General features: G+C 39.3%; 1 protein-coding gene across 1 annotated transcript in view; it reads left to right on the top strand.

Moving 5' to 3' along the window:
• CAGE1 (cancer antigen 1) overlaps positions 1-26,667 on the top strand; it is a gene marked incomplete at its 3' end in the record, with an annotated part of 49,059 nt that extends 22,392 nt beyond the window's left edge. The window contains exons 8-12 of the mRNA XM_032424734.1: positions 2,522-2,584; positions 2,799-2,906; positions 16,138-16,242; positions 17,065-17,135; positions 26,613-26,667. Of these exons, the coding sequence (XP_032280625.1) occupies positions 2,522-2,584; positions 2,799-2,906; positions 16,138-16,242; positions 17,065-17,135; positions 26,613-26,667 (402 nt within the window). The remainder of the gene's footprint in view (positions 1-2,521; positions 2,585-2,798; positions 2,907-16,137; positions 16,243-17,064; positions 17,136-26,612) is intronic.
• Positions 26,668-27,818: the final 1,151 nt, after the last annotated feature.

The raw sequence follows: 27,818 nt of genomic DNA, 5'->3' as shown, positions 1-27,818 counted from the left end.
ATTGTTTTTGGCGGGGCACTTGGGTGGTGCAGTTGGTTAAGCATCTGACTCTTGGTTTCCACTCAGGTCATGATCTCAGGGTCATGAAATTGAGACCCGTGTTAGGCTTCTTGTTCAGCTCGGAGTCTGCTTGAGATTCTCTCTTCCTCTCTCTCTGCCCCTCCTGCTCATTCTCTCTCTCTCTCTCTTTCTCTAAAATAAAAGGTGATACCAGGTTGTTAACTTGTGCCAGTTTTAATGTGAGAGGAATACAGAAGTGGCAAGTTTATCAGCTAATGGAATAAAAATGTATTCAGATATGGGATCTTGGATCGTAGAAACAAATTCAGTCCTATGTTATGAGGAAATTACTTCTCTGAACTGAGGTGGATAGAATATTTGTTGCAGGTAGTCCAGGGAGTCTCTTTGTCTCCTAGTTAACCTGATCGAGGAATAACAGATACACAGAGAAACTACTGTCCTCCATTTCTTAAACCAGCCTTCAAAAATAAGCCCCATTGAGGGTTGGAGCATGATGTTATAGAAATAAAATTTCAGATATTTGTGTTGGTTTGAAATACTGGCAGGTGATATGATGTGGTGTCTGTAATTTGACTCCGTGAAGGGGGATTGGAGGGAAGAGGACATGGTTGGGGGTATAAATGATACAAAACTGGCTAGTAGCCATCAATAGTTGAAGCTGGGTGATAATTACATGGAGGTTCGTTCAGTTTTTTTCTCTATTTTTTTAAATATTAGAAATTGTTGGGGTGCCTGGATGGCTCAGTCGGTTAAACGTCTAACTCTTGATTTCAGTTCAGGTCGTGATCTGAGGGTCGTGAGATCGAGCCCCAAGCCCTGCGTAGGGCTCCACACTCAGTGGGGAGTTTGCTTCTCCCTCTCTCTCTCTCTCTCAAATAAATAAATAAATCTTTTAAAAAATAAATATTGGCCGGGTGCCTGGGTGGCTCAGTTGGTTAAGCATCTGCCTTTGGCTCAGGTCATGATCCCAGGGTCCTGGGATCGAGTCCCGCATCGGGCTCCCCGCTCTTCAGGGAGTCTGCTTCTCCCTCTGCCCCTCCTCCACTTGTTCTCTCAATCTCTCTCTCTCTTTCTCAAATAAAATCTTAAAAATAAATAAATAAATAAATAAATAAATAAATAAATAAATAAATATTGGAAATAGTTCATAATAAAAATAATTCTGTGCATCACACTTTACCTCAATGCTTTTTGGAGAAATTTGAATATTGAATATTAAAATTTATTGTTATTTTCATGAAGGAACAAATGAACAAATAAGAAATGATTATAAATTACATCTAGGAAAAGTTGGTAGGTTTTTTTTTTTCTTTAAAGAAGAATTCTGAGAGCCTAACTGTAAAAACAACTGAATATTGGGGTAAGCTCCCGGAGATCCCAAGCCCGCGCTCAGGTTCCATGATCTGCTAGCACCCGTGGGGCTGCACATATGGTCAGAGTCGCAACTCGGTGTCATTGTGAGAAGCCACAGGGCAAAGTCAGCATAGGGAAAAGGGGCTTGGGGCATAGTCCAGAGGAAATCAGATCCAAGCTGCCAAGAGCCCCTTCATAGTGGAGTCACACACAAGATGCACTTCATTTTCCCAGCAATGAGCTGTGACAATATGTGTGAAATTTTTCCAGGGTCTCATTAGAGACCCAGCACCCAGGGTTTTTATTGGGGGCTGCTCACATAGGGATGTCACCCTAGCACGTACTAAAACTCTGGACCCTCCAGAAGGAAAGAGGCGTTCAGTATGAACGACACTCTCTGTACAAAAGGTTAGGCACAACGAGTACCTAATGATGGAGTACAAAATGATGGAACTCCTCCTGCATCCACGTTCCCAGATGCCAGTCAGGGGGCAGCATGATGAGCAGGCCTTCCTGAGGACTCTCGGATCTGCCATCTAAACTCCCTTCTGGGGCGCCTGGGTGGCTCAGTTGGTTAAGCGACTGCCTTCGGCTCAGGTCATGATCCTCGAGTCCCGGGATCGAGTCCTGCATCGGGCTCCCTGCTCAGCAGGGGGTCTGCTTCTCCCTCTGACCCTCCCCCCTCTCATGTGCTCTCTCTCTCCTCTCATCCTCTCTCAAATAAATAAATAATATCTAAAAAATAAAAAAATAAAAAAATAAACTCCCTTCTGTACAAGAGCTGTAAAAACAGTAGATCTTTGGAGACCAGAGACGAGACAGTGCATGGTTCGATGATCTTACTATAAATGTTATCGAATGTACTTTTATTTCTTCTCCTTTTCTGAAATATAAAACTCTTTTTTCCTCAGTTCCTGGAACATAAAGAGAATCACAGCTTTTAGGGGCGCCTGGGTGGCTCAGTCGTTAAGCGTCTGCCTTTGGCTCAGGTCATGATCCCAGGGTCCTGGGATCGAGCCCCGCATCGGGCTCCCTGCTCGGCGGGAAGCCTGCTTCTCCCTCTCCCACTCCCCCTGCTTGTATTCCCTCTCTCGCTGCGTCTCTCTCTGTCAAACAAATAAAATCTTTAAAAAAAAAAAAAAAAAAGAGAATCACAGCTTTTAGAGACTTAATTGCAAAAGAAAAAGCATTTCAAGATCAGGTTATCAAGGTGAGTTTAACATTTACCGTGTACTGTCTTTAACATGCAAAAATACAATTTCTTTTGGCTTATTTGTTGAAATCCTTCTAGCTCCAAGTTCTACACTTCTATTATTCTAGCCACTGAAGAGCTCTTTGACTGTTAAACTTATAAAGTATTTATTGTCAGATTTCCCAAGGAATGTGAAAGTATTGGAAGTGAGCACGAATATATTTAATCTCAGGTTACAAGTTTGGATTCAGATGAAGCCAAGAATATTAGAGATGTGCCTGTCTTATTGGGAGTCAAACTGAATAAGGACCACAATCTGAATGAAGAGCTTGATTTCTTGGTATGAAAGACCTTTGTTGCTTTGCTAGCATTTTTATCCATAGTGCCATTTTATTAACAAGTTTTAGAAACTATCAACCTTCAAAAAATTTGTTCATTAAAATGGTCACACACTGGCACTGTGGCAGTATTATTCACCCATAAAAGTATAGAATTTAAGTTTGCATTTTCAGGTTTTGAAATTTTACATACTGTCCTACCTATTTAGACTAATCAGATTTATTTCTTTCAAAATGCAGAAATCAAAAAATGGGTGGTATTTTTCACAGTGATTGAAATACGTTTATATTTTTGCATATGCTACCACCATTCTTTTTTTTTTAAGTTTAATTAATTTTTTTTTTTAGTAATCTCTACACCCTTCATGGGGCTCGATCTCACAGTCCTGGGATCAAGAATTGCATGCTCTTCCGACTGAGCCAGCCAGGCGCTCTGCTACCACCATTCTTAATATCAATATATCAATAGCTGTTTAGAACAACTATGATTAAGGAGTACTTTGGGAAATAGTTCACTTTAGATGCCATCTACAGATGAAAGCATCACCACAGAAAAGAGATGGTCATTATGTGACTTAATGGAGATGTTGGCTAATGCTGTGGTGGTGATCATTTTGCAGTATAGAAGTGTATCAAATCAGCATGCTGGACACCTTAAACTTACACAGTGTTATATGTCAGTTATATCTCAATAAAGCTGGGAAAAAATAAAGGCAGATAAAACAGGAAAAATATGTTATAAGAAAGTGAAAATGTGATCTTGGTATCTAGGTAGTTACAGAGTTACAATCCAACTGGATCCCACTATAAGAAAAGGTGATTAATTAATGTAATTTATTTTTTAATAGTAGTTAATTAGAGAAGTCTATCATATTTCTAAATTATTAAAAATTGGCATCCTGCGGCGTCGAGTGGCTCAGTCGTTAAGCGTCTGCCTGATCTCAGGGTCCTGGGATCGAGCCCCACATCGGGCTCCCTGCTCCGCGGGAAGCCTGCTTCTCCCTCTCCCACTCCCCCTGCTTGTGTTCCCTCTCTCACTGTCTCTCTCTGTCAAATAAATAAATAAAATCTTTAGAAAAAAAAATTGGCATTCTGCAATAAATTCATAGCATAACCATTCAGCTTTGAGAGAGAAGAAAAAGTCCAACATGGTGAGGGCTCACAAGTTTCTTGTAATTCATTATTTTTTTAATTTTAATAAGTAACCATTGAGGTCTCACAAAAGGCTAAAAATGCTAGTCATTATGGAGGCAGAAAGCCAAATCAAACATTATCTCTGCTTCTAAGAAACCTAGAAAGGAAGATAAAATACATAAATAACTGTTCACAAGGGATAAAGGGGAAGTTCCTTAGAAGGTGATAGTGAGCAGTGTCTAACAGAGGCGATGTTTGTTGAACGATAAGCTCAGAAGACAAGCAGATACTGTCCTAGTGGGGGAGTCATGGGACAGCTCGTGAAGGGATTGGCAGCTGGACTTTGAAAACGAGTAAAATCTGAGCATAGGGAGATGAGAGGAGAGCCCTCAGTGCATTCTGTCGTTCATTAGTAGTTTCTGTGCTTCGGGCATAAAAGATAATGCGAGTGGACCTTCGTCTTCCCAGCGGTGGGAAGCTTCAGTGAGAAAAAGGACACAACTAGAAGCATGTCAGACACACTATGTCATTTCTAAAATGGGCTGCAGTCTACTTGTACAAACTGTCTCTCAGAGAAACCAAATAACTGATGAGGGAGGGAGAGCTCTTCACTGAAAAGGTAAGCTACTAAAAGCAGAAGAGAAGAGCCATCTTTTGGGAGCAGTTATAATGGCTGCTAAAACCTTACATTTAAGACTGAGGGGGAGCTTTTTTTTTGAGAGAGAGAGAAAGAATTGGTGTGTGTTTGGGGGGGTGGTGGAAACAGAAGGAAAGGGAGAGAGAGAATTCCAAGCAGGCTCCACACCCAGCACAGAGCCTGATGCGGAGCTCGACGTGGGGCTCAGTCTCACCACCCTGAGATCATGAACTGAGCCGAAATCAAGAGTCGGACGCTTAACCGACTGAGCCACCCGGGCGCCCCTGAGGGGAGCTTTTAATGAATGGGTCAAACTGACAAGCACCTGAGCCTGCTAATCAATCTCAAGCCGCTAAAGATGAGACACGCACACCTGTGCCCCCTGATGTGATGCAGGAGGACACACACAGCAGATCTATGAAGTCTTCTCACCAAAACAACCAGATCCGAAAGCAGGCTTCAAGACCAAACTACCGTGACTGTAGATAAAGAGACATATTAGGTGACACCATGATAACAAATCCAGAGTGTGGAAGATTCTCATCAGTAAACACATGGCGCAAGAAAAGGGAGGGAGAGGAAAGGGATAACTGGCATAGACTAAAGGACAGTGGAGACAAGGAACAGATCAACGAAATGCAGTTTGTGACACCTGTGTGGTCCTGATTTGAACAAACCTACTCTAAAAAGGTATTTGTGAGATAGTAGCAGAAAAAGGAACATAGTCTGGGTATTAGATAATATTAAGTTATTGTTAATTTTAATATCATTGATAGCATTGTTTTTATTTATTTTTATTTTTTTAAGTTTTATTTAAGTAAGCTCCACCCCCAATGCGAGGCTCAAACTTACATCCCCTGAGATCAAGAGTCACATGCTCTTCTGACTGAGCCAGTCAGGCACCTGGATATCGTTGTGCTTTTAAAAGCCCTCATCTATTACATATTGAAAAGTATTTATGAGTGAATTAATAGAATGGGTAGGTTTGCTTTATTTTTTTCTCTTAATTTAAATTCCGTTAATTAACATATAATGTATTATTAGTTTCAGAGGTAGAGTTCAGTGATTCATCATTCTTATATAATACCCAGTGCTCATTACATCATGTGCCCTCCTTAATATACATCACCTATGATTAAGAGTCTCTTATGGTTTGTCTCCCTCTCTGATTTCGCCTTGTTTTATTTTTCCCTCTCTTCCCCTATGATCCTCTGCCTTGTTTCTTAAATTCCATATATCAGTGAAACCATATGATAATTGTCTTTCTCTGACTGACTTATTTTGCTTAGCACAATACCCCCTAGTTCCATCCACATTGTTGCAAATGGCAAGATTTCATTTTTTATGGCTGCATAATATTCCATTATATATATATACCACCTCTTCTTTATCCATTCATCTATCAATAGACATCTGGGCTCTTTCCATAGTTTGGCTATTGTGGACATGGCTGCTATAAACAGCCATTGGGGTGCACATGCCCCTTCGGATCACTACGTTCATATCTTTGGGGTAAATACCCAGTAGTGCAATTGCTGAGTCGTAGGGTAGCTCTATTTTCAACTTTTTGAGGAACCTCCATACTGTTTTCCAGAGTGGCTGCACCAGCTTGCATTTCCACCAACTGTGTAGGAGGGTTCCCCTTTCTCTGCATCCTCACCAACATCTGTTGTTTCCTGACTTGTTAATTTAGCCATTCTGATGGGTGTGAGGTGGTATCTCATTGTGGTTTTGATTTGTATTTCCCTGATGCCCAGTGATGCGGAGCATTTTTTTCATTTGTCTGTTGGCCATTTGTATGTCTTCTTTGGAGAAATGTCTGTTCATATCTTCTGCCCATTTCTTGATTGGGTTATTTGTTCTTTGGGTGTTAAGATTGGTAAGTTCTTTATAGATTTTGGATACCAGCCCTTTATCTGATAAGACATTTGCAAATATCTTCTCCCATAGAGTGGGTAGGTTTGCTTTTAAATACTCCAGGGAAATGAAAAGATGGCAGAGTTGGGGAGGTGGGAGGTTGGAGACAGATGAAAAACTGATGGAAAAATATGGATAATTGTTGAAGTTAAGTGATGGGTACACAGAGGTTCATTATACTCCTCGCTCTACTTTTGTATGTGTTTGAAATTTTCTGAAATAAAGAGTTTTGGTTGTGCTCTTTGTTTCTGAAATGCAGAAGCATGCTCCAGAAGGCTCACTTCTCATTCTCTAAGGAACTCTAGGCCAGCAAGACATGGTCTGCTGGAGCTAAGTTTGATGGCTCATACGTCCTCTACTGCTTTGTCATGTGCTTCTCTTGTGGCCCTTCTGACCCCTTGCTTTTGGTTCGTCACACTTCTGAACTTCCTGTTGCTCCTTTCACCTCCTGACCTCCTCCAGCTTGAGACAGGGTCCTTGACCCCAGCTTTGCCTACTGCCAGGCTCTAGCACTGTGGGTATTTAACTGTCAAGTGCAAAATGTGTCATGATCCTAGAAGCCTTTGATAAGGTACACCCAAGTCAGGGATTTGATCAGAGGGAACAGACAAGAGTCTAGTTAACAGTGCTGGGTTTAGGGTTCAGGTTAGGCTAATAGTAATGATTCCTCAAGGTCCTCCTAGAGCCCATCTTCAGTAAAATAGGAATCTTTTTATAAAAATAAAATATTTTTAGGGGCATCTGGGTGGCTCAGTCAGTTAAGCGTCTGCCTTCAGCTCAGGTCATGATCCCAGGGTCCTGGGATTGAGCCCCAAGTCAGGCTCCCCCCGCTCAGCAGGGAGCCTGCTTCTCCCTTTCCCTCTATAGCTCCCCCTGCTTATACTCTTGCTCTATCAAATAAATAAATAAAATCCTTAAAAAATAAAAATAAAATATTTTTAAACCAGTAATATAGAAGATATCCTTTAACTGTTATTCTATAATAGTTATATAAAAAAACTGAAATACTATCCTAAAACATACCGTATACTTCACTATACTTTACTATATATATATATACACACACACATACTTTACTATGTATATATGTATATATATATATACACACACACACATACTTTACTATAGTACTCTCTGTATTATGTAAAACATTTATTTAATTTATTATTTTGGTAGTCTTTAAAGTTAGATGTTTATTTCTAGTCAAGGAAATACTCAGAAGGTAGCAGATTATTTTCATATTCATATTCATCTCCCATAATCATAAAATAAGGAAACAAATATGATGCAAGACAGAAAATTACGACTCTAGGAAAAATGTTCTAAGTGAGCCAAAAGAAAACGATCACAACCCAGTGTCTTATGGTTCCTCTGAACTATTAAACATACCCACCAGTTCCTGGATTTGGACACAGTATTCCCTTGAGAAAACTTTCTAGTTAGGGGGTCTCTCTGCCACTGAATAGCCTCCTGAGGAAGATTGTGGGCCGACTAGAACTCTAGTCACACAGATGGGATGGCTGTCCAGTCAGGTACTATGCTTGCTCCTCAGTTTCCCCAAGGAAATGTCAACCTTACCATCTGTTTCCTTGCTCTCTCAAGCACCCTGGGCACTTATTTTATGGAGGGATGCAAAGTCCCCATTGCCATGTCCCAGGACTAGGGTGTGATTTTTGGGCAGCCATTACTGTGCCTACCACACCCTATTCCTCACCTTCCTGGCTTCGATTTTCCTAAATCCTATTCTGACGCTGGTGTAAGAAGCAATGCTTGCACTACAGACCCTTGTTGTGGGATCTAACATCAGCCTATTCGCTGACCAAGTCAGAGCTTGTTTAAGGGCTCTTCGTCCCTGATGGATTATCTGTGCAGCCGTCTCATGGTTCTCAGAGTGATGCACAGTAGAAAACACAGCTCACTTCTTGGTCAGATACACATGTCCCCCCACACAGAAGAACCGCTGGTTTTTTATTCTTTTGTTCTATTCCTTGTTTTTTGTGTTGGTCATAAACTCATTTCACTGCTTAATAAGGAGTCACGACCTGGGTCATGATTATTCTCAGAAAGCTGCTGTGTGAAACATGCTGGCTTGGCCTTCACAGAATTGCTTTTATGAAGCTGAGGTTGGTGTTATGCCCTCAGCAATCCTAGGAAACCTCTTTCTCCGTTTGTTACAGAGAGATTGTTGTTTCACTTAGTGCCACGGGGATGAGAACTTCCTTTGAGACCTCAGACCTACTAGGAAAAACTTGTCTTTAGAAACAGGTGTGTTTTTATCACATGAATAATGAAAATCATGTAACTGGCCAGATTGCAGTTTTGCTTTAGCTACCGGGAAGTTCAGTTCCAAACACATGGCACTATGGTCAGGTCTTCACTGTCTTCATAGATGCATATTGTCCTTCACTTGTTCAGTACATTGTGGTTGAATTGTACTTAATTTATATTTTACTCTATGTATTCAATCACCTTTGTGTAAAGAATTGGGAAGTCAATCAATCAATCAGTCAATCAGCCAGCCTTCAGATGTCCCAGTCTCCTAGGCCGTTCATAACAATGATGGATACCTCTACTGTCCTGGTGAAATGTTATTTCTACCTTGACACACTTTCTAAGTTGACAGTAGCAGAGTGTAAGACAACCCCATATGAGGAAAAAGTATTAATGGAAGCAAAAAAAAAATTTTTTTTTCTTAGGAAACCTGGAATTACGAACTAGATAGAGCCAAATAGCTTGACTGTATTCCCAGGACACTTGTACCCCTCATTATAGAAGGCCTCAGTGATCCTACTAGAGAGTGTGTGGTAGGTACAGTAATAGCCTCCCAAAGATCTTCATCTCCTAATCCTGGGACATGACAACGGGGACTTTGCATCCCTTGATAAAATAAGAAATCTAGGCACTTATTGCAAAAGGGACTTTGCAGATGTGATTATATCAAGTACCTTGAGATATGGAGATAGATTATCCTGAATTATCAGGATGGGTCCAATCTAATCTCCTGCATCCAGCCATGTCAGAGAGAGATACAACTGAAGAATGTAAGAGACACAACATTGCTGGCTTTGAGTATGAGGGAAGGGGACCACAAGCCAAGGAAGGTGGGCAGCCGTCAGAAGCTGGAAAATCTCCCCTAAAGCCTTCAGAAAGGAACACAGCCCTGCTGACACTTAACTTTAGCCAAATGAGGAGACCCCTGTCAGACTTCTAACCTACAGAACTGTTAGATAATAAATTTATGTTGTTGTAAGCCACTAACTTTGTGGTTATTTCTTACAGCAGCAATAAAAAACTAATACAAAATGTGTTGACCTTATTTTTTTTCAGCGATCTGGATTTCAGTGCCTCATAATATATTAGGGCAGTTAATACATTATTAACTTGGAACTACGTCCATAAATCTAGAACACTGGGGGCCATAGCGGGGACCCAACTTAGGAAGTCTTCTGCTGGAGGACCTCATGACTGAACACTGACACCTGGACTGAGGGCCCCTCATCCAGCCCCGGCAGCCAGCCGACTTCTCCACCTCTCACTCCACTTCTCAGTGCTTCGTCCACACAGCGTAGGAAGCAGCTCTCCAAGAGGACTTCTTCCTCTACTCTGGTCAAGTGGACAGGGTCAGACATGGGTACTGTTCCTCTGCCTTACTCAGACCTACCCTTGAAACCTGCTTCTTCAAGATGATTGTCAAGGCCCATCACCCCGGCTGTGGGTCTGCCTCTGTGCTGCATGTGGGCAGACACCACAGGAAGGGGGGTGCTGGGGAGATGGGGGAGCATGCCACTGCACCCTCAGTCAGCCCTCAAGCACCCTGGGGTGAGGAAGTCTTGTTGGACCTTATGTAAGGGCTTTGACGCTATCTTAAAAAGTACTTATTTTAAATATTTCACACCAAACCGTGTAAAAACTAATATATAAATAGCCATGTACCTACAGCCCAGGTAAAGAAATGAAATGTGAATGTAGTTGAAGCTCTCTGTGTCCCTCTCCAGTTGCATTTTCCTCCCCTCCACCCAGTGGTAACCATGATCCTGAATTTAGTGTTTACCTTTACCATGAATGTCTATATTTCCTGCTTATATATTTATCTTTAAACAACGTGCATATTGTTTTGCCTATCTTCTCTATTGCATCTTATATATCCTTTTCTAAGTTTCCCGCCCTCAATTTTATAACTGCAAGATTCTTTTTTGTGATAGGTGTAGCTATAACTTACTCTTTTTCACTCCTGTGTAGTATTTTAACATGTGAATAAATCATAGCTCACACTAGAACATTTCAGATACATCCAGTCTTTGTCCGCACACTTTTACAGAGTTGAAATCATACTGTATGTAAACTGTTGAATTTTGTTTCAGTTAACATATCACACATTTTTACATGTTACTATGCTGTCCTTAGAGATTGAATATAGATTGTATATAATTTTCAATGACTGCATAATATTCCATAGAGTGAAAATAAAATAATTTTTTAGCCATTCCCCTTGTTGGATATTTGGGTTCTTTTTACTTTTATCCGGAGAGGTTTTTCCTTTGTGAGTTACTTCCTTAGAATAAATTATCAAAGTGGGATTACTGCTTTTAAAGCTATAAATAAGGGACGCCTAAGTGGCTCAGTCGTTAAGCGTCTGCCTTCGGCTCAGCTCATGATCCCAGGGTCCTGGGATCGAGTCCCACATCGGGCTCCTTGCTCAGTGAGGAGCCTGCTTCTCCCTCTCCCTCTGCTGCTCCCCCTGCTTGTGCTCTCTCTCTCTGACAAATCAATAAAAATCTTTAAAAAAAAATGCATTTAAAAAAAAATAAAGCCATAAATAAGCATGTGGATCTTTATGTACACTATCAAATGAATTTTCAAAAGACTTAAACTTTACCTTGCAGATATCGGTGTGTTTGTGGTACTATTTCACCAAAACCTTCCAGTAATAAATATTATCACTTGAAATTTTTCTAAACAATTGGCCTTTCAATTTATACTTGCAGTAAGATGGAACATTTTTTTTTTTTTTTAAAGATTTTATTTATTTATTTGACAGAGACAGAGACAGCAAGAGCAGGAACACAAGCAGGGGGAGTGGGAGAGGGAGAAGCAGGCTTCCTGCTGAGCAGGGAGCCCGATGTGGGACTCGATCCCAGGACTCAGGGATCATGACCTGAGCCACCCAGGTGCCCCCAAGATGGAACATTTTTCAGTATATTGCTTTTACCATCGTATCTGTGGGACAGTCTCACCTGTAGATTTTAATATATGCACAGTTTAACAATTGTCATTTAACACAGGTTTTTTTGTTTTGTTTTGTTTTGTTTTGTTTTTTTAAAGATTTTATTTATTTATTTGAGAGAGAGAGAATGAGAGAGAGCGAGTACATGAGAGGGGGGAGGGTCAGAGAGAGAAGCAGACTCCCTGCCGAGCAGGGAGCCCGATGCGGGACTCGATCCAGGGACTCCAGGATCATGACCTGAGCCGAAGGCAGTCGCTTAACCAACTGAGCCACCCAGGCGCCCTAACACAGGTTTTAACACATGCATTATATTTTCAAGGAATAGGAATTGTGATAGAATAAATAATATCCACTACGTGCAGATTCCAAACTACTTTCCAAGCCAAAGTGTTTTAAATTTGTACAGTACATATTCCTGGGCCTGATACTCATCTAAAGATTCTTTTTCTTCAATTTAGCTTGTCCCCAAATCTGATTTCTCTTCTCTTCACTTAGTTATGGCGACTGACTGGGGAGGCTAGAGGGGTGGGAGCAGGGGAGGAGTTTCCCAATGAGAGCTGAGATCCTCACTGGGGGCAACAGAGGATGCCAAAATCAAAGGACTAAAACTAAACAGGGCCAAAACCATGCCGGAATGTCATGTGAAAGGCCTAAAAGGGAAACCACAAGAATTACTGACCAAATAGGAGGTCGGGGGGCAGTGGCCCAAGGCATAGTATCTATGGATCCAGAAATCTAGGGCCAGGTGCAATAGAGCCCAGGGAAGGCTCTTCTCTGTGAACTGTCTGGTGAATGGGAGTTCTGTCATCTGTTTGACTCATATCTCTTGCCATATTTTTTTAAAACTTTATTTGACAGAGGGTGCGCACAAGCAGGGAGAGCAACAGAGGGAGAGGAAGACAAGCAGACTCCCCGCTGAGCAGGGAGCCAGACGCAACTCGGGGCTCGATCCCAGGACCCTGGGATCATGACCTGAGCCGAAGGCAGACGCTTAACAGAGTGAGCCACCCAGGTGCCCCTACTTCCTGCCATTTTAAGCCAAGGGCATAGAAAGTCACTTTACTAATGTTCAGTTTCTCTCCCTTCATTCAAATCTGCTTTCTTTTGGTGGAGACTTGGAGTGGGTTCAGATTTCCTAGCATTTGGCTCTGAAGCATTACAGCATCTCTGAGACATCAAGGGAAAGACACGACATTAAAGGAAAGCTTTCATTAATATTAGTCAAGTAGCCACATTCAAGGTTATTTTGTAATATCTTCCTTTACCAAAGAGAAATGTTGCCACCACCCCATCCTTTAAATTATTACTTAAATATTACTTTACATACTAAAAAGTACTTTTTTGGTATGCTTTCATGAAAATGTTTTAGACTTTTTCAGTGATTTGACTCTAATACACTGTCTTCTAAAACTGTTCTATTTTGGGATATTTTTTTAAACTTTAAAATTTGAGCTCTTAATGAAAAGACAAGCCACAAACTGGGAGAAAACATTTGAAAAATCACAGAATTGATAGAGAAATTGTATCTAGAATATGTAAAGCACCCTCAAAACTTTGTAATAAGAAAATAACCCAATTTAAAAAGTGGGCAAAAGGTGCACCTGGATGGCTCAGCAGCTCAAGCGTCTGACTCTTGATTTTGGTTCTGGTAATGATCTCAGGGTCGTGAGATGGAGCCGTGCGTTGGACTCCGTGCTCAGCTTGGAGTCGGCTTCAGATTCTCTCTCTCCTGCTGCCTCTGCCCCTCCCCCAGTCATGTGCACGTAGTCTCTCTCTCAAAATAAATACAATCTTTTTTAAAAAGTGGGCAAAAAGATTTTAACAGACGCTTCACTAAAATGATACATGGATAGCAAACAAGCACATGAAGAGATACTCAGCATCATTAGGATGCAGGTTAAAACAACGAATACCACTACATACCTATTACAGTGTCTATTAAAAAGACTGACCATACCAAGGATTGATGAGGACGTGGAGCAACAACTCTCATACACTGCTGATGGGAATGTAAAATGGTACAGCCACTCTGAAGAACATTTTGGCAGTTTCCTAAAAAGATAAATATATACCATCAGTCTACTATTAGGTATTTACCCAAGAGAAATGAAAGCATATGTTCAGGGGTGACTGGTAAAACGTGCTCTTGAAATACGTGCAATTTATCGTGTGTCAGTCATACTCTTAAAGCAGTTAAACTTTACACGCTTCAGCAGAAACTTAAAATTTTGATTCTTTTTCACTGTAATTCAAAAAACTGCTTTACAAGAGCTATTCCTTTATCTCTAAAACAAATATTCATTAAGAAATATTTTCCTCTTCTTCCTTTAATTTGAGGTCAGCAAATTAAAACATTCAATCCAGGGCGCCTGGGTGGCTCAGTTGGTTAAGCGGCTGCCTTCGGGCCAGGTCATGATCCTGGAATCCCAGGATCAAGTCCCGCATCAGGCTCCCTGCTCAGCAGGGAGTCTGCTACTCCCTCTGACCCTCCCCCCTCTCATGCTCTCTCTCTCTCTCTCTTTCTCTTTCTCAAATAAATAAATTAAATCTTTAAAAAAAATTCAATCCAAGGACTTAAAACGGTTCTTACTTTGATCTTGAAAGCCATTAAAGAAATCCAAAACCTGCCATGAAGTCTATAATGAAAAACAGAAGTGAGAAGCAATTCCATAATGCCTCAGTAAGAGGTCATGAGATATAGGAAGCTCCCGGTGAGGAGTACAGGTGAGGAGAAGCAAAGGACTAGAATGGGAAAAGCCCTATGCTAATGGATGATAAATATGGATTTTAGTTTTTTCACTTCTAGACATATCCTTTCAAAAATTTTTAGATTCTCTTCACCTTGATTTCATCTGTTAAATCGTGGTAATAATAGCTGTACTCCCTACCTTAAATAATGTGTGTAGTCAGAGGAGTAGGACCACTAACTTGGTATTGTCCCCATTAATTTAATAAGAGAGTAGGAATAAGGGGCACCTGGGTGGCTCAGTCCGTTGAGGGTCTCTTACTTTCAGCTCAGATCATGATCTTAGGGTCGTGAGATCAAGCCTCCCATCAGGCTCTGCTCGTTCCTCTCCCTCTGCTCCTCCCCATGCTCACATGCTCTCTCTCTGTGTCAAATAAATAAATAAATAAAATCTTTAAAAAAAAAAAGTAAGAGGGGCGCCTGGGTGGCTCAATCAGTTAAGCATCTGCCTTCGGCTCGAGTCATGATCCCGGAGTCCTGGGATGGAGCCCCACATCAGGCTCCCTGCTCGGCGGAAAGCCTGCTTCTCCCTTTTCCCCTGCTCCTTCTCTCTCTCTAGCTCTCTCTCTTTAAAATAAATAAATAAAATCTTTAAATAAATAAGAATAAGAAAGTTGCTATTTCTGCTGCAAATTTGTTTTGCCATTGCTTCTCCTAGGGGATTTCACTACAGACACATAAGTATATCTAAAACAGAAGATTGATGGCCATTCTTTAACATTGGTATTTTTTTTTAATCTTTTTAAGGATCTTATTTATTTATGAGAGAGAGAGAGAGAGAGAGAGAGAATGAGTGGGGGTGGGGAGAGGCAGATGGAGAAGCAGGCTCCATGCTGAGCAGGGAGCCCAATGTGGGGCTCGATTCCAGGACCCCGGGATCACGACCTGAGCCAAAGGCCGACACTTAACCAACTGAGCCACCCAGGCGCCCCTTAACATTGGTATTTAATGGGGACATTTCTCTCATTTTTCTTCTATAATTGAATTGAAAATTAAGGTAACTGCTAAGGGAACTTGTAAATACCCTTTCCTGATAATTAATCCAAGATGTCACTTTTAGAAATAAAATTTTTAATTATTTTTTTTTTTGCAAATAAACATTGAATCTTAGAACATGACATAAGAGCTGAACCTTTTTTTTATAACTTGCCATCATTAATGCAAGTTGAGAATATTTATCAAACCTGAAAATGCATCATCAAGCACATCAGTGCTTTACTTCAGACACAATCAAATATATTTATGCATTGGTTATAAATGGATAGAGGGTAAAAAAAAAAAAAGGTAGTGAAGATTTGGGCTGATATTTGTATTCACTAACAAGTGTTAAATTATTTGCAAAGCTGTTTCATAATATTAAATTGGAGAGAATTATAACTAATTATAAAATTATAATTTCTGCTTATCTGTTCTAAATGCAGTCTAACTAGGATTAGCATCTATTGATTCACTTATGGTACAACTTGGTTTAAGAGAATCTTGGAATAAAGTTTAGGTCACTGTTCTCATTTGTTCTCAGTATATGGTTTTCATGACGGTTTCCAAGTTAGTATTTTTACTGATGTTTCTCCATAGATTGCAAAATTGGGAAATCTTCTAGAGTCAAAAGAAGAGCACTGCAACAGACTCATTGAAGAAAATGACAAGTATCAAAGACATTTAGGCAACTTAATAAATAAGGTACAAATTTTCTTATAGAAATCTTTGTCTTTAAAAACGATGCCAGGGTGCCTGGGTGACTCAGTCGGTTAAGCGTCTGCCTTCAGCTCAGGTCATGATCCCAGGGTCCTGGAATCGAGTCCCACATCGGGATTCTGCAGGGAGCCTGCTTCACCCTCTGCCTCTGCCTCTCTCTCTCTCTGTCTCTCATGAATGAATGAATGAATGAATAAAATCTTTTAAAAATAATAAAATAAAAAAAATTAAAACTATGCCAAATACTAAAATAATAGAATTTTGGTGCTACAAAGGATCTGAGGAATGATGGAACATATTTATATTGATTCCTTTTACTTCTTTAATGACATTATAAATGCTCCCATTAGCTTTTTTAGCTGACACCTAGCAAAGAACATTGTGTGTATCTTTACCTCTGCCATCAGCAATTTCAGGTCTTAGTATTGCAACTTCATTTTGAGAGTAATTATAAATGTTGCCAAACTAACATTCTAGTTTACCTCCTCAAAGCTGCATTAACTTTAACCAAACAGGCTCTAACCCTTAGTGGATACATCCACCACTTGTGTGGAAGACAACTGGATTATAGTTGACCCACTGAGGTTGTCCACTTTCTGACACTTCACTCCTTCATGATGAGTAGGCACTTTATAATTTTATTTCTATTCATATTCCTGATTTCAAACTGTAAGGAAGATGTTTTGCCTACTGTAAAACTACTGGTGGGAGTCACATAATTGAATGTCAGTGTGTAAAGATTTTTTTTTTAAGCAAAAAAAAATTCTACAATTTATCAGAGAATAATTTTCAGCTTCTTTTTTCAAGGTTACCTCATATGAAGAAATAATCAAATGTGCTGACCAAAGACTTGAGATATCCCACTCCCAGATTGCATAGTAAGTTGAAAAAGCTTAGTTTTTAATTTTGTAAACATTTACTCATATTTTATTTTGCTCTCTGGCTTGCCAAGTTTCTGTTCTTAGACTCCTAGGAAGAGGAAAATAGTGCATTTTTTATAAATTAAGACTTTTTTTTTTCAATAAAAGAGTCTGTTTAATGTCTGACTACTTGAATAAGTGGATTTTCATCTTCCTTTCTCAGAGCTCCCTTTGATTTCAGGGAGGAGGGAGGTGACGGAATTAGTGAGAGATATCCAAAAATTTCAGAAGATATTCCATGGTATTCAAGTAAAATAACCTTGCAATGCTTAGACTTTATCCACAAAATGTTTTTGAATGCACACCAAATGAATCATGCATGTACGTTTATCAAGAACCAACTAAGCTCTCATTAGAATGAGATTCAGCTTGAAAACACTCCAAAATTTTTAAATTCTGCAAATTTTTTTCACTCATTATCCTCATTTCCCATATGCTCTTTCCTCATCCTTCCCACAGTTTCATTTATACTGTGCTGACTAGCACTAGAGCTTAAGCAAAAGGTCTAATCTTACATAGAAAGACACCCCAAATATGAACTTTCTATAGGGTAACTCACCACAAGATAATTGAAAGACAGTGTGGGTATTTGTACCTTGGGAAGTTTGTTTTTGTTTTTCATTATTATTTCTAAGCAAAATGAATGTTAAAACAATTTTCTGGTTTTTCAGACTGACATTGACAAGTTTTAAATTTGGAGGAAGGAGATGTTATTATACACTCAAGAGAAGTAAAATAAGCCTCCTCCTTAACTTATTACCAAGAAAACTCAGCCAATGTTCAGTCATCATGGGCTCATAAAATATAAAAATAATGAATAACCTAATATTTCTAAAACAATATCAAACAATCACTCAGGCCATATTGCTTTGCCCCAGTTATTTTTAAAATTCAAATTGTTTTATTAAACTTGTATTTCAGAAAACTGGCTTATCCAGTTTGTGTTCAAGAAGAGACTTGACATCTGAGTTCTATAAATTGTACTAAAATGGTTATCAACTTTGGCTGCTTATTAGAATTCCCCTGAATGTTTTTTAAAAAACATCCAATGCCCACACTCTACTCCCCAATCCAATAAGCTAAAATATCACATGGGTTCTGGGCAACAGTGTATTGTCCAGGAGATTAGAATGTCTGGACAGTTCAAGAACCACTGCCGCAAATCGTGTGAATTGATTTAAGTGATCAGGATTGTCATCTTTTTAATCAAATATAGTCTATTATATTCATGAAGACAGTTTTTAATTACAGTGAATTAGCTTTGATCTTATTAAAAGGTGTATGCTGCTTCAAAAATTATCGAATACATCATTAGAGAAATGTTTCTTTCAATTGGTCTAGTGTATTCTGTTAAAATTTAGGGGTATTTGAAGGATCTTTCTTCAAATATTTTCACTGGATATTCTGTAAGTTTTCAATTTACATGCCTTGGATCTTAGAAACAGCTGCTTACTTATAAAAGCCCTTAATGGTATATGGCTTTTCTAAAAGACTAAATAAAAGAAGGAACCTGGTGAGGTCCATTTTGTACATGCAGTCAGAGTAATCTTTGTGAAATATAAATCTGATCATGCCCCTTAAAACACTTTTAGTGATTTCTTCCATCGCTCTTATTTTTTTTCTTTGAAATTTTTATTTAAATTCTAGTTAGTTAACATACAGTGCAATAGCAGTTTCAGGAATAGAATTTGGTGGTTCATCACTTACATATAACACCCAGTGCTCATCACAACAAGTGCCCTCCTTAATGCCCATCACCCATTTAGTCCATCCCCCCCACCCAACTCCCCTCCAGCGATCCTCAGTTTGTTCTCTATTGTTAAGAGTCTCTTACAGTTTGTTTCCTTATGATTTCACTCATATGTGGAATTGAAGAAACGAAACAGGTGAACATATGGGAGGGGGGTAAAGGGGGGGGGAAACAAACCATCACTTTTAGATAAAGGCAAAAATTCTTAACATGGCCTACAAGTTTTTTCAAGATACAGTTTCTGCCTGCCTTTCCAACCTCATCTCACCATTCCCCCCTGCCTTGCTTTCAGCCACACTGGAGATATTATAGCGTCTCAAATGCATCACATTCCCTTTTGCCTCATGGTGTTAGTATAGGCTGTTCTACCTGGAATGCTCAGGCTACCCGCACCCCAGTTATCTCCTACTGTCCCTCAAATCCCCACTCAAATGCCCTTTCCTCAGAGATACATTCACTTTCTTCCCAGTCTGAGTAAAGCAGCTTTTCCACAATGCTGCAGAGATTCAAGTCATCATGCATCTCTCCCCCAAACACTGCTTTCTCTGTTAACACCTGTAGCCAGATCAGTTTCAGATACAGAAATCCCTGCTCCATACACTCCTGGTTCAGGAATACTTTTCTATGAAATTTTAGACTTGTTCTCTCTACCCTACTCCCCATGACATCTATGACAACATCATGGTGAGAGGTGGACCCTCTCACAAAAATATCCCAGTTCAACATATGCAGATGGCCAACAGGTACATGAAAAGGTGCTCACATCACTAATCATCATGGAGATGCAAGTCAAAACCACAATGAGAAATCACCCCACAGCTGTTAGAAGGGCTATTGTTAACAAGACTAGAAGTAACAAGTGTTGGCTAAGATGTGGAGATGTGCACTGTTGGTGGGAATGTAAATTGGTGCAGCCACTGTGGAAAACAGTATGGAAGTTCCTCAAAAAATTAAAGATACAACTACCATATGATTCAGCAGTTCTACTTCTGGGTATTTATTCGAAGAAAATGAAAACTATCTTGAAAAGATATATGCACCGCCATGTTCATTACAGCGTTATTTACAATAGTCAAGATATGGAAACAACCTACGTATCCATCAGTGGATAAATGGATAAAGAAAACATGGTGTATGTATGCAATGGAATATGATTCAGCCATAAAAACAAAGGAATGCAGCCATTTTGTGACACCATGGATGGACCTTGAGGGCATCATGTTAAATGAAATGAGTCAGAGAGAGAAAGACAAATACCATCTGATCTCCCTTATATGTGGGATCTAAAACACAAAACAAAACAAGTTCATAGATACAGAGAATAGATTAGTGGTTGGTGTGGGGTTGGGGAGGGTCAGTGAAATGGGTAAAGGGGGTCAAAGGTACAAACTTCCAGTTATAAAATAAGTCCTTGGGATGTAATGTACAGCATAGTGACTATAGTTAATAATATTGTGTTGCATATTTGAAAGTTGCTAAGAGAGTAAATATTAAAATTTCTCATCACAAGAAAGGAATTTTTTGTAACTATATGGTAACAGATGGTAACTAGACTTACTGTGGTGATCATTTCACAATATATACAAATACTAAAACATGTTGTACATCTGAAACTAATATAAAATGTTAGTCAATTATACCTCTCTAAAAATTATTTTAAAAACCACAAGTCAGATTGCACTATTTTAAAGTGCTTTAAATCTTTGAATAGCCTCCCCTCCACACTCAATATAAATGCAGACTCCACTACAGCTTCTAAAACCCTACATAATCTTTTTTTTTTTTAAGATTTTATTTATTTATTTGAGAGAGAGAGCATGAGAGGGGGGAGAGTCAGAGGGAGAAGCAGACTCCCTGCTGAGCAGGGAGCCCAATGTGGGACTCGATCCTGGGTTTCCAAGGCTTTGGCTCATGACCTGAGCCAAAGGCAGTTGCTTAACCAAATGAGCCACCCAGGCACCCAACCCTACATAATCTTACCTTGTACTGTTTCTCTCTAACCTCATTATTCCTTTTAGTTCCTAGAACTTGGCAAGACTGCCCTGTTTCAGGGCATCCACTCTTGCTCTTTCTTCTGCCTGGAATGTTTTCCCCTGAGCTGACATTCTATCCTTCTCGACCTTTAGTCTCTGTTCAAATGTCACCTCCTCAGAGAAGGCCTTCTACGACCACACTATCTAACATGACCCTTCTTCCAGTTCCTTGCTGTCACAGAAATACATACATACGTACGTAATACATACTCAATGAACAGGATAGACGGCAGATTGGTCGCAGAACAAGAAAGAATTAGTGAGTTAGAGAAAAAAAATCCATACACTGTATCACACAGACACACATGAAATAAAGGTCAAGTGAAACAGTACTCAGAGTAGAAAAATCCAAAATATCTGAAATTTTAGAAAAAGAGAATAGAATAGTGGAGAATAAACTATGGAGGATTTTTCAGAATAAGGTTTTAATCTGAAGAGGATAAATGTAAAGAAACCAAGACCTTGTGAAACTAAAGAAAACTAGATAAAAGGCTATCTTAAAACCAGGCTTAGAGAAATGAGGTACCTGCAAATGAAAGCCAGTTTGACTGACAGCTCTCCTGTTGACAGCAACAATAAAAGCCAGAAGAGAATGGAATACCATCTGCAAAGTGCTGATAAGAATCAGTGCCAACTGAGAATGTTTTAGCCACTTGAACTCTTGAAGAAATGCAGATGAGATACAGGAATTTCAGACAAAAACATAGATCATTTACTGACAATAAGACTTTACTATTGGAAACTTCAAAATGAAATGAAAATGGAGAAATGACAACAGGTGCAGCAGAGATTAAAGAGATATAATAAAAACTTTATACTAATGATTTTGAAAAATTAGGTGAAATGCAATTTTTGTAGAAATATTTTTGTAGAAAAAAATTTTTTTATAAAAGGTTTTTTTAAAGATTTTATTTATTTATTTATTTATTTATTTATTTATTTATTTAAAGAGCTAGCAAGCAGGGGTGAGGGGCAGAGGGAGAAGGAGAGAAAGTCCTAAGCAGACTCCCCTGCTGAGAGCAGAGCCTGATGCAGGGCTCCATCTCATGACCTTGACCTGAACTGACTGAGCCACCTAGGTGCTCCTACAAAAAAAATATTTTCAGATTGACTCAGGGAAGAAAGAAAATCGGAATTATCATTAAGCATATTAAAGCAGTTTTTTGATTAATAAAAGAAAGAACAAGAACCATATGATACTCTCAATAGATGTAGAAAAAGCATTTGACAAAGTACAGCATCCTTTCTTGATCAAAACTCTTCAGAGTATAGGGATAGAGGGCACATACCTTAATATCATAAAAGCCATCTATGAAAAACCCACAGCGAATATCATTCTCAATGGGGAAAAACTGAGAGCCTTTCCCCCTAAGGTCAGGAACATGGCAGGGATGTCCACTATCACCACTGCTATTCAACATAGTTATTAGAAGTCCTAGCCACAGCAATCAGACAACAAAAAGAAATAAAAGGCATCCAAATCGGCAAAGAAGTCAAATTCTCACTCTTTGTAGATGATATGACACTTTATGTGGAAAACCCAAAAGACTCCACCCCGAAACTGCTAGAACTTATACAGGGATTCAGTAAAGTGGCAGGATATAAAATCAATGCACAGAAATCAGTTGCATTTCTATACACCAACAACAAGACAGAAGAAAGAGAAATTAAGGAGTCGATCCAATTTACAATTGTACCCAAAACCATAAGATCCCTAGGAATAAATCTAACCAAAGAGACAAAGAATCTGTAGTCAGAAAACTATAAAATACTCACACTTTTCCCAAGCATTTAATAAACAGATAAACCCAATCTTAAGCAAATTATTTCAAAAGATAGACAAATAATATAATCTTAACATTAAAACCAGACAAGGACAGCCTGAGAAGTAAATGATAAGCTAATTTCATCATAAATATGCAAAAATTCTAAACAAAAATTATAAACAAACTGAACCCAGCAATGAAAAAAACAACAGTGCATCCTGAGCAAATTAAATTTATCACAGCAATGAAAGGTTCAACGTTAGAAAGTCTATTAAAAATCCACATTAAATGATTAAGGGAGAAAATATTTCAGTAGGTTCAGGAATTCTATACCAGTATACATTAAAAGTTTTTTTTTGTTTTGTTTTTTTGGTTTGGTTTTTTTTTTTTTTTTTTTTTTTGGAGAGCTCATGACAAAAATACAAGTAAGGGAATCTTCTACTTTTTGATTAAGAGTTATGTTCCCATCACCTTCCCTCCCCCAAAAATCAAAGCCAATATAATAATCAACTGAAACACTCCAAGTATGTCATCTAAAAATTAGGAACAAGATGAATAAACCCATGGTTGTTGCCAATTCTATTTAACAATATCCTAGCAGTCCTCACCAGTGCCATAAGAAGAGAGAAAGAAAAATTGTAGGGTCACCTGGGTGGCTCAGTCAGTTAAGCATCTGACTCTTGGTTTCGGCTCTAGTCATGATCTCAGGGTTGTGGGATTGAACCCCACTTTGGGCTCCGTGCTCAGCACTGAGTTTGATTGAGATTCTCTCTCCCTCTGCCCCTCCTGTTCATGCTCTCTCTCTCTTAATAAATAAATTAAATCTTTTTAAAAAAAGAAAGAAAAGTTATAAAGATTGGTCTGAAGGTAACAAAATTGTTATTATTTTCCAATGATATAATTACCTACACAGAAAGCCCAAAACAATCTACAGATATATTATTGATATTTTTAGTAAAAATGACAATTAAAAGAAAAAGTTCCAAAGTCAACCGAATTTCTGTACATGAGCAACACACTGTAAATAAATGCAAGCTTTAAAACTCTATTTATAATAGCAAACAAAAGTTCCCTACAAAAAATGTGCATGAACTTTGAGAAGATATGTTCGTCCTTATTGGAAGATTAAAGAATAAGTAAGTGGAGCACAATAAAATATCCATGGAGTAATGGGTTGAAAGTTGTAATAAAAAAAAAGTCTCAGTTCATTTCCTGTCCTGGCCTCCCATCTTCTCCAGCCATGCTACCTTGTTATTCTAGGTGATCTTCCACTTCATTGTCTGTCCATCATGGACTGTACTGTATAGGCTTTAAGGGCACTTATCAGTGTTCTTTACATTAATGTATTCACTATTTACCATCCATAGAGTACCCCGAGTCCTCGAAGAATATCTCCAAGGCCATGTCTCTTACAGAGAACACTGGATTCACAGATAACAGTTCCTGCCCTTTCATAGCAACTGTGGTTTCTACCCACGTGAAGTCCCCACAAATGTTTTTCCATGCAAAACCAAATCAGAAGTCACAGAAAATTCCAGAGTGTAAATCCATAACCTTTCTTCCTAATTCCATTATAGTCTGAGTACAGGGTGATCAACAATATTTGCTTGGCTTGAACATGCTATTAAAAGTCCATGGCTTGGGGGAGCCTGGGTGGCTCAGTCGGTTAAGCGTCCAACTCTTGGTTTCGGCTCAGGCCATGATCTCAGGATCATGATACCAAGCCCCGTGTCAGGCTCTGCACTCAGCACAGAGTCTGCTTGAGATTCTCTCTCTCCCTCTCCCACGGCTCCTCCCCCCACCAAATAAATAAATAAATAAAATCTTAGAATCCATGGTTTAAATACCTTGATCACAGAGAATATAGTGAACAATGGTTCACTGCTCTATTTATAGTCATAATTCCATTGTATTTCTTTGACTTTTTTTCTTTTTTAATGAAAAAGGGTTGGCATGAGAAAAAGGAGAGGTAAAAGTAAAGGGCAGAGCAATAATTATGGCATATAGAAAAAATGGCTCCCTACAAGATATCTGAGTCCTAATCCCTGAAGCCTGTGAATGCTACCTTATATGGGCAAAAGAAAGGGGGAAGTCAGCTCTATGTGAAGTAATCCTATTAACGTAAGACAACATACTAAAAATTAAAAAGGAAAAAGCATGTGATCAGACAGAAAAAACATTTCACAAAAGCCATTCCTGATACAAACTCCAAACAAACTAGGAATAGAAGGGAACTCATTCAATATGAACAGCATCCATAGAAAAAGTACTGTTAAAAGTCATACTTAATAATGAGAGGCTGAATACTTTTTCAAGATCAGAAATAAGACTTCTATTTACATTGTACTGGAAATCCTGCCCAATGCAATCAGAAAGAACTAAAAGACATTCAAGTTGAAAATGAACAAGCAAAAATGAATTTGTTTTTTAAATGACATGATCATCTGTGTAGAAAATCTGATGACATCCACAAAAAGCTATTAGGACTATTAAGAGATTAACAAAGTTGGGGGACACAAGATCAATATACAAAAATCAATTGTATTTCTGTTCACTGACTCTTCCACAGACATTTGCATTTGAGGTGATGACTCCTGCAAGAGAATTTCCTATCTCTGTGGTGGGCTGAGTAATGGCTTCCCAAAGAGATGCAAGTTCGATTCCCTGGAACTTGAGAATGTGCCCTTATCTGGCAAAAGGGACTTGGCAGATGTGATTAAATTAAGGATCTCGAGATGGCAAGATTATCCTGGATTATTCGGGGGAGCCTGAAATGCAGTCATAATTGTTGTTGTAGGAGGGAGGCAGAGAGAAATTTGATGACAGAAGAAGGCAATGTGATCAAGCAAGCCAGCAGGCAGAAAAGGCGATGTGCTGACAGCCAGGCACCAAGGAATTAGGACTGCAGCCAGACATGATGGAAAAGGCAAGGCAAAGAATACTCCTCCTGAGCCTCTGGAGGGAGCACATCCTTGCTGACACCTTGATTTTAGCCCAGTGCATCTGATTTCAGACCTCTGACCTCTCAAATAAATATGTGTTGTTCCAAGCCAAGGTTGTAGTAATTTGTTACAGCAGTGACAGGAAAGTAACAAACTGTCCCTGGATGGGAAAGCAAGTTTGGGAAGAGACTATTTTAATTGAATTTGACCTCCTAGAGGCAAAAAGGGAACCTCCTGGTATCTCTCTTGTTGGAAGCCATAAAAGTAAAACACAAGTAAATCTCTAACAGGCATCTGAGTGCTATGATCCTTCCTATGACACTATTACACATTTCCCCATGTTAAAGCAGCTCACAGTTCAGGGGCTGTGTTTTTAACATGTTACACACGCCCCCAGGATGATGTTGAGTTTTTTCCTGGGGAATCAGGGAACCAGGGATCAGTTCTCTACCCACTGTCTGTGTAAATGAATAGAACACTGAACTGTCACTTTATAGGTTTACTACTGTCTACTTTCCCTCCTCACTACTGGAACCCCTAAAGGGAGAAACTGATTAAATTATTGGAGTTGCTAGGAAAGAATCCCAAATTGTCAGGGTGCCTGGGTGGCTCTGTCGGTTAAGCAGCTGGCTTCGGCTCAGGTCATGATCCCAGGGTCCTGGGATCGAGTCCCACGTTGGGCTCCTTGCTCCACGGGAAGTCTGCTCTTTCCTCTCCCCTTCCCTGCTCCCCCTGCTTGTGCTCTCTGTCAAATAAATAAATAAAATATTAAAAAAAAAAAGAATCCCAAATTGTCGTATGGTGAGGTAGATGGATGAGGGACTTTGACAAAAAGCCAGATTTACCATTTATATTCATCTTCTCAAATCCTCCAATGAGTCCAACAAAATATCAATTTAGAAAAGTCAATTTTAGTCATAAAATTCAATTGTTTCTCCCTCCAGTTTAGAAGAGAGAAATAAACATTTGGAAGATTTAATTAGGCCCAGAGAGAGAGCAAGAAAAAAAACACAGTAAGTTTTTCTCTTTTTTTCTAAATAATAATGTCTTTAACTTTAAAACATAAGTATATAAATAATACATCTTTTCTCCTTCTTTTAATTTGGATAAACTATATGCAAGTGCTTGGTATTTTGCCTAGCATAAAATAGTTGCTTCATAAAAGTTTTTTGTAGAACTTGAATTGGAAAGCCAGAATACCTGCCCTCGTGGAACTTACAATCACCTCTAAGGAAGATATTATAAAGATTATGAGCTAAGATTTTTGTCTACAGCAAAACAGCTTATATATGTATTTTATGACCAGATTTTCTTATACTAATGTTAAACTTACCATCCATTATTTCTGTAGATTTGATGCTACATGGTATATGCACAAACCCTATGGGGTTGATTAAGACCATAGCAGGATGTTAAAATGGGGTTCTTCGTGGCCTAGTCCTTGAGGTGTTAATAAAACAGTTGCCAGTTCTTAAAGTGAGAGTGAGTTTCCCCCGTGTGCAGAGTTTCTGAAGGAAATTTCAAAGAACCTGTTTCATGACTCGTATCTCTTGGCCAGATCCAATATATAAAAAGAGAGTAGACTGGAGAAGAAATTTCTTTGAATCCGTCATGTTGTGGACTCCCATTGCCCCCAAATGATTCTACCTCTTTTATCTAAAGCCTGGCGAGAGGGTTTCTAGAAGATCGCCTGGAGAACTTTGATCTGCATTTCCTAAAAGTTGGGAAACAGGGGATCAGTGATGCCCCATGCCTGAGAAAACTAAAGCAAGCTGTGGTAGCCCCACAGAGGGGCCTGTTTTCTCTGAGTTTGTCACCAGGACAAAAGATGTGTGTGACAGTTTGTTAAGAACCAAGCAGGAGGGGGCGCCTGGGTGGCTCAGTTGGTTAAGCGACTGCCTTCGGCTCAGGTCATGATCCTGGAGTCCCTGGATCGAGTCCCGCATCGGGCTCCCTGCTCTGCAGGGAGCCTGCTTCTCCCTCTGACCCTCCCCCTTCTCATGTGCTCTCTCTCTCATTCTCTCTGTCTCAAATAAATAAATAAAATCTTTAAAAAAAAAAAAAAAAGAACCAAGCAGGAGGGAGTTGAGTTATCTTGGGCTCTGCCCAAAGCCGCCTGGAGGGACACCAGCAGCAAGAGGCTGGAAGGG

This window comes from Phoca vitulina, unplaced genomic scaffold (assembly GCF_004348235.1).
Source record: "Phoca vitulina isolate PV1807 unplaced genomic scaffold, GSC_HSeal_1.0 scaffold31, whole genome shotgun sequence".
NCBI classification, from domain to species: Eukaryota; Metazoa; Chordata; class Mammalia; order Carnivora; family Phocidae; genus Phoca; species Phoca vitulina.
The sequence above is the reverse complement of the archived record's forward strand: the minus strand, read 5'-3'. Positions and strand labels throughout refer to the sequence as shown.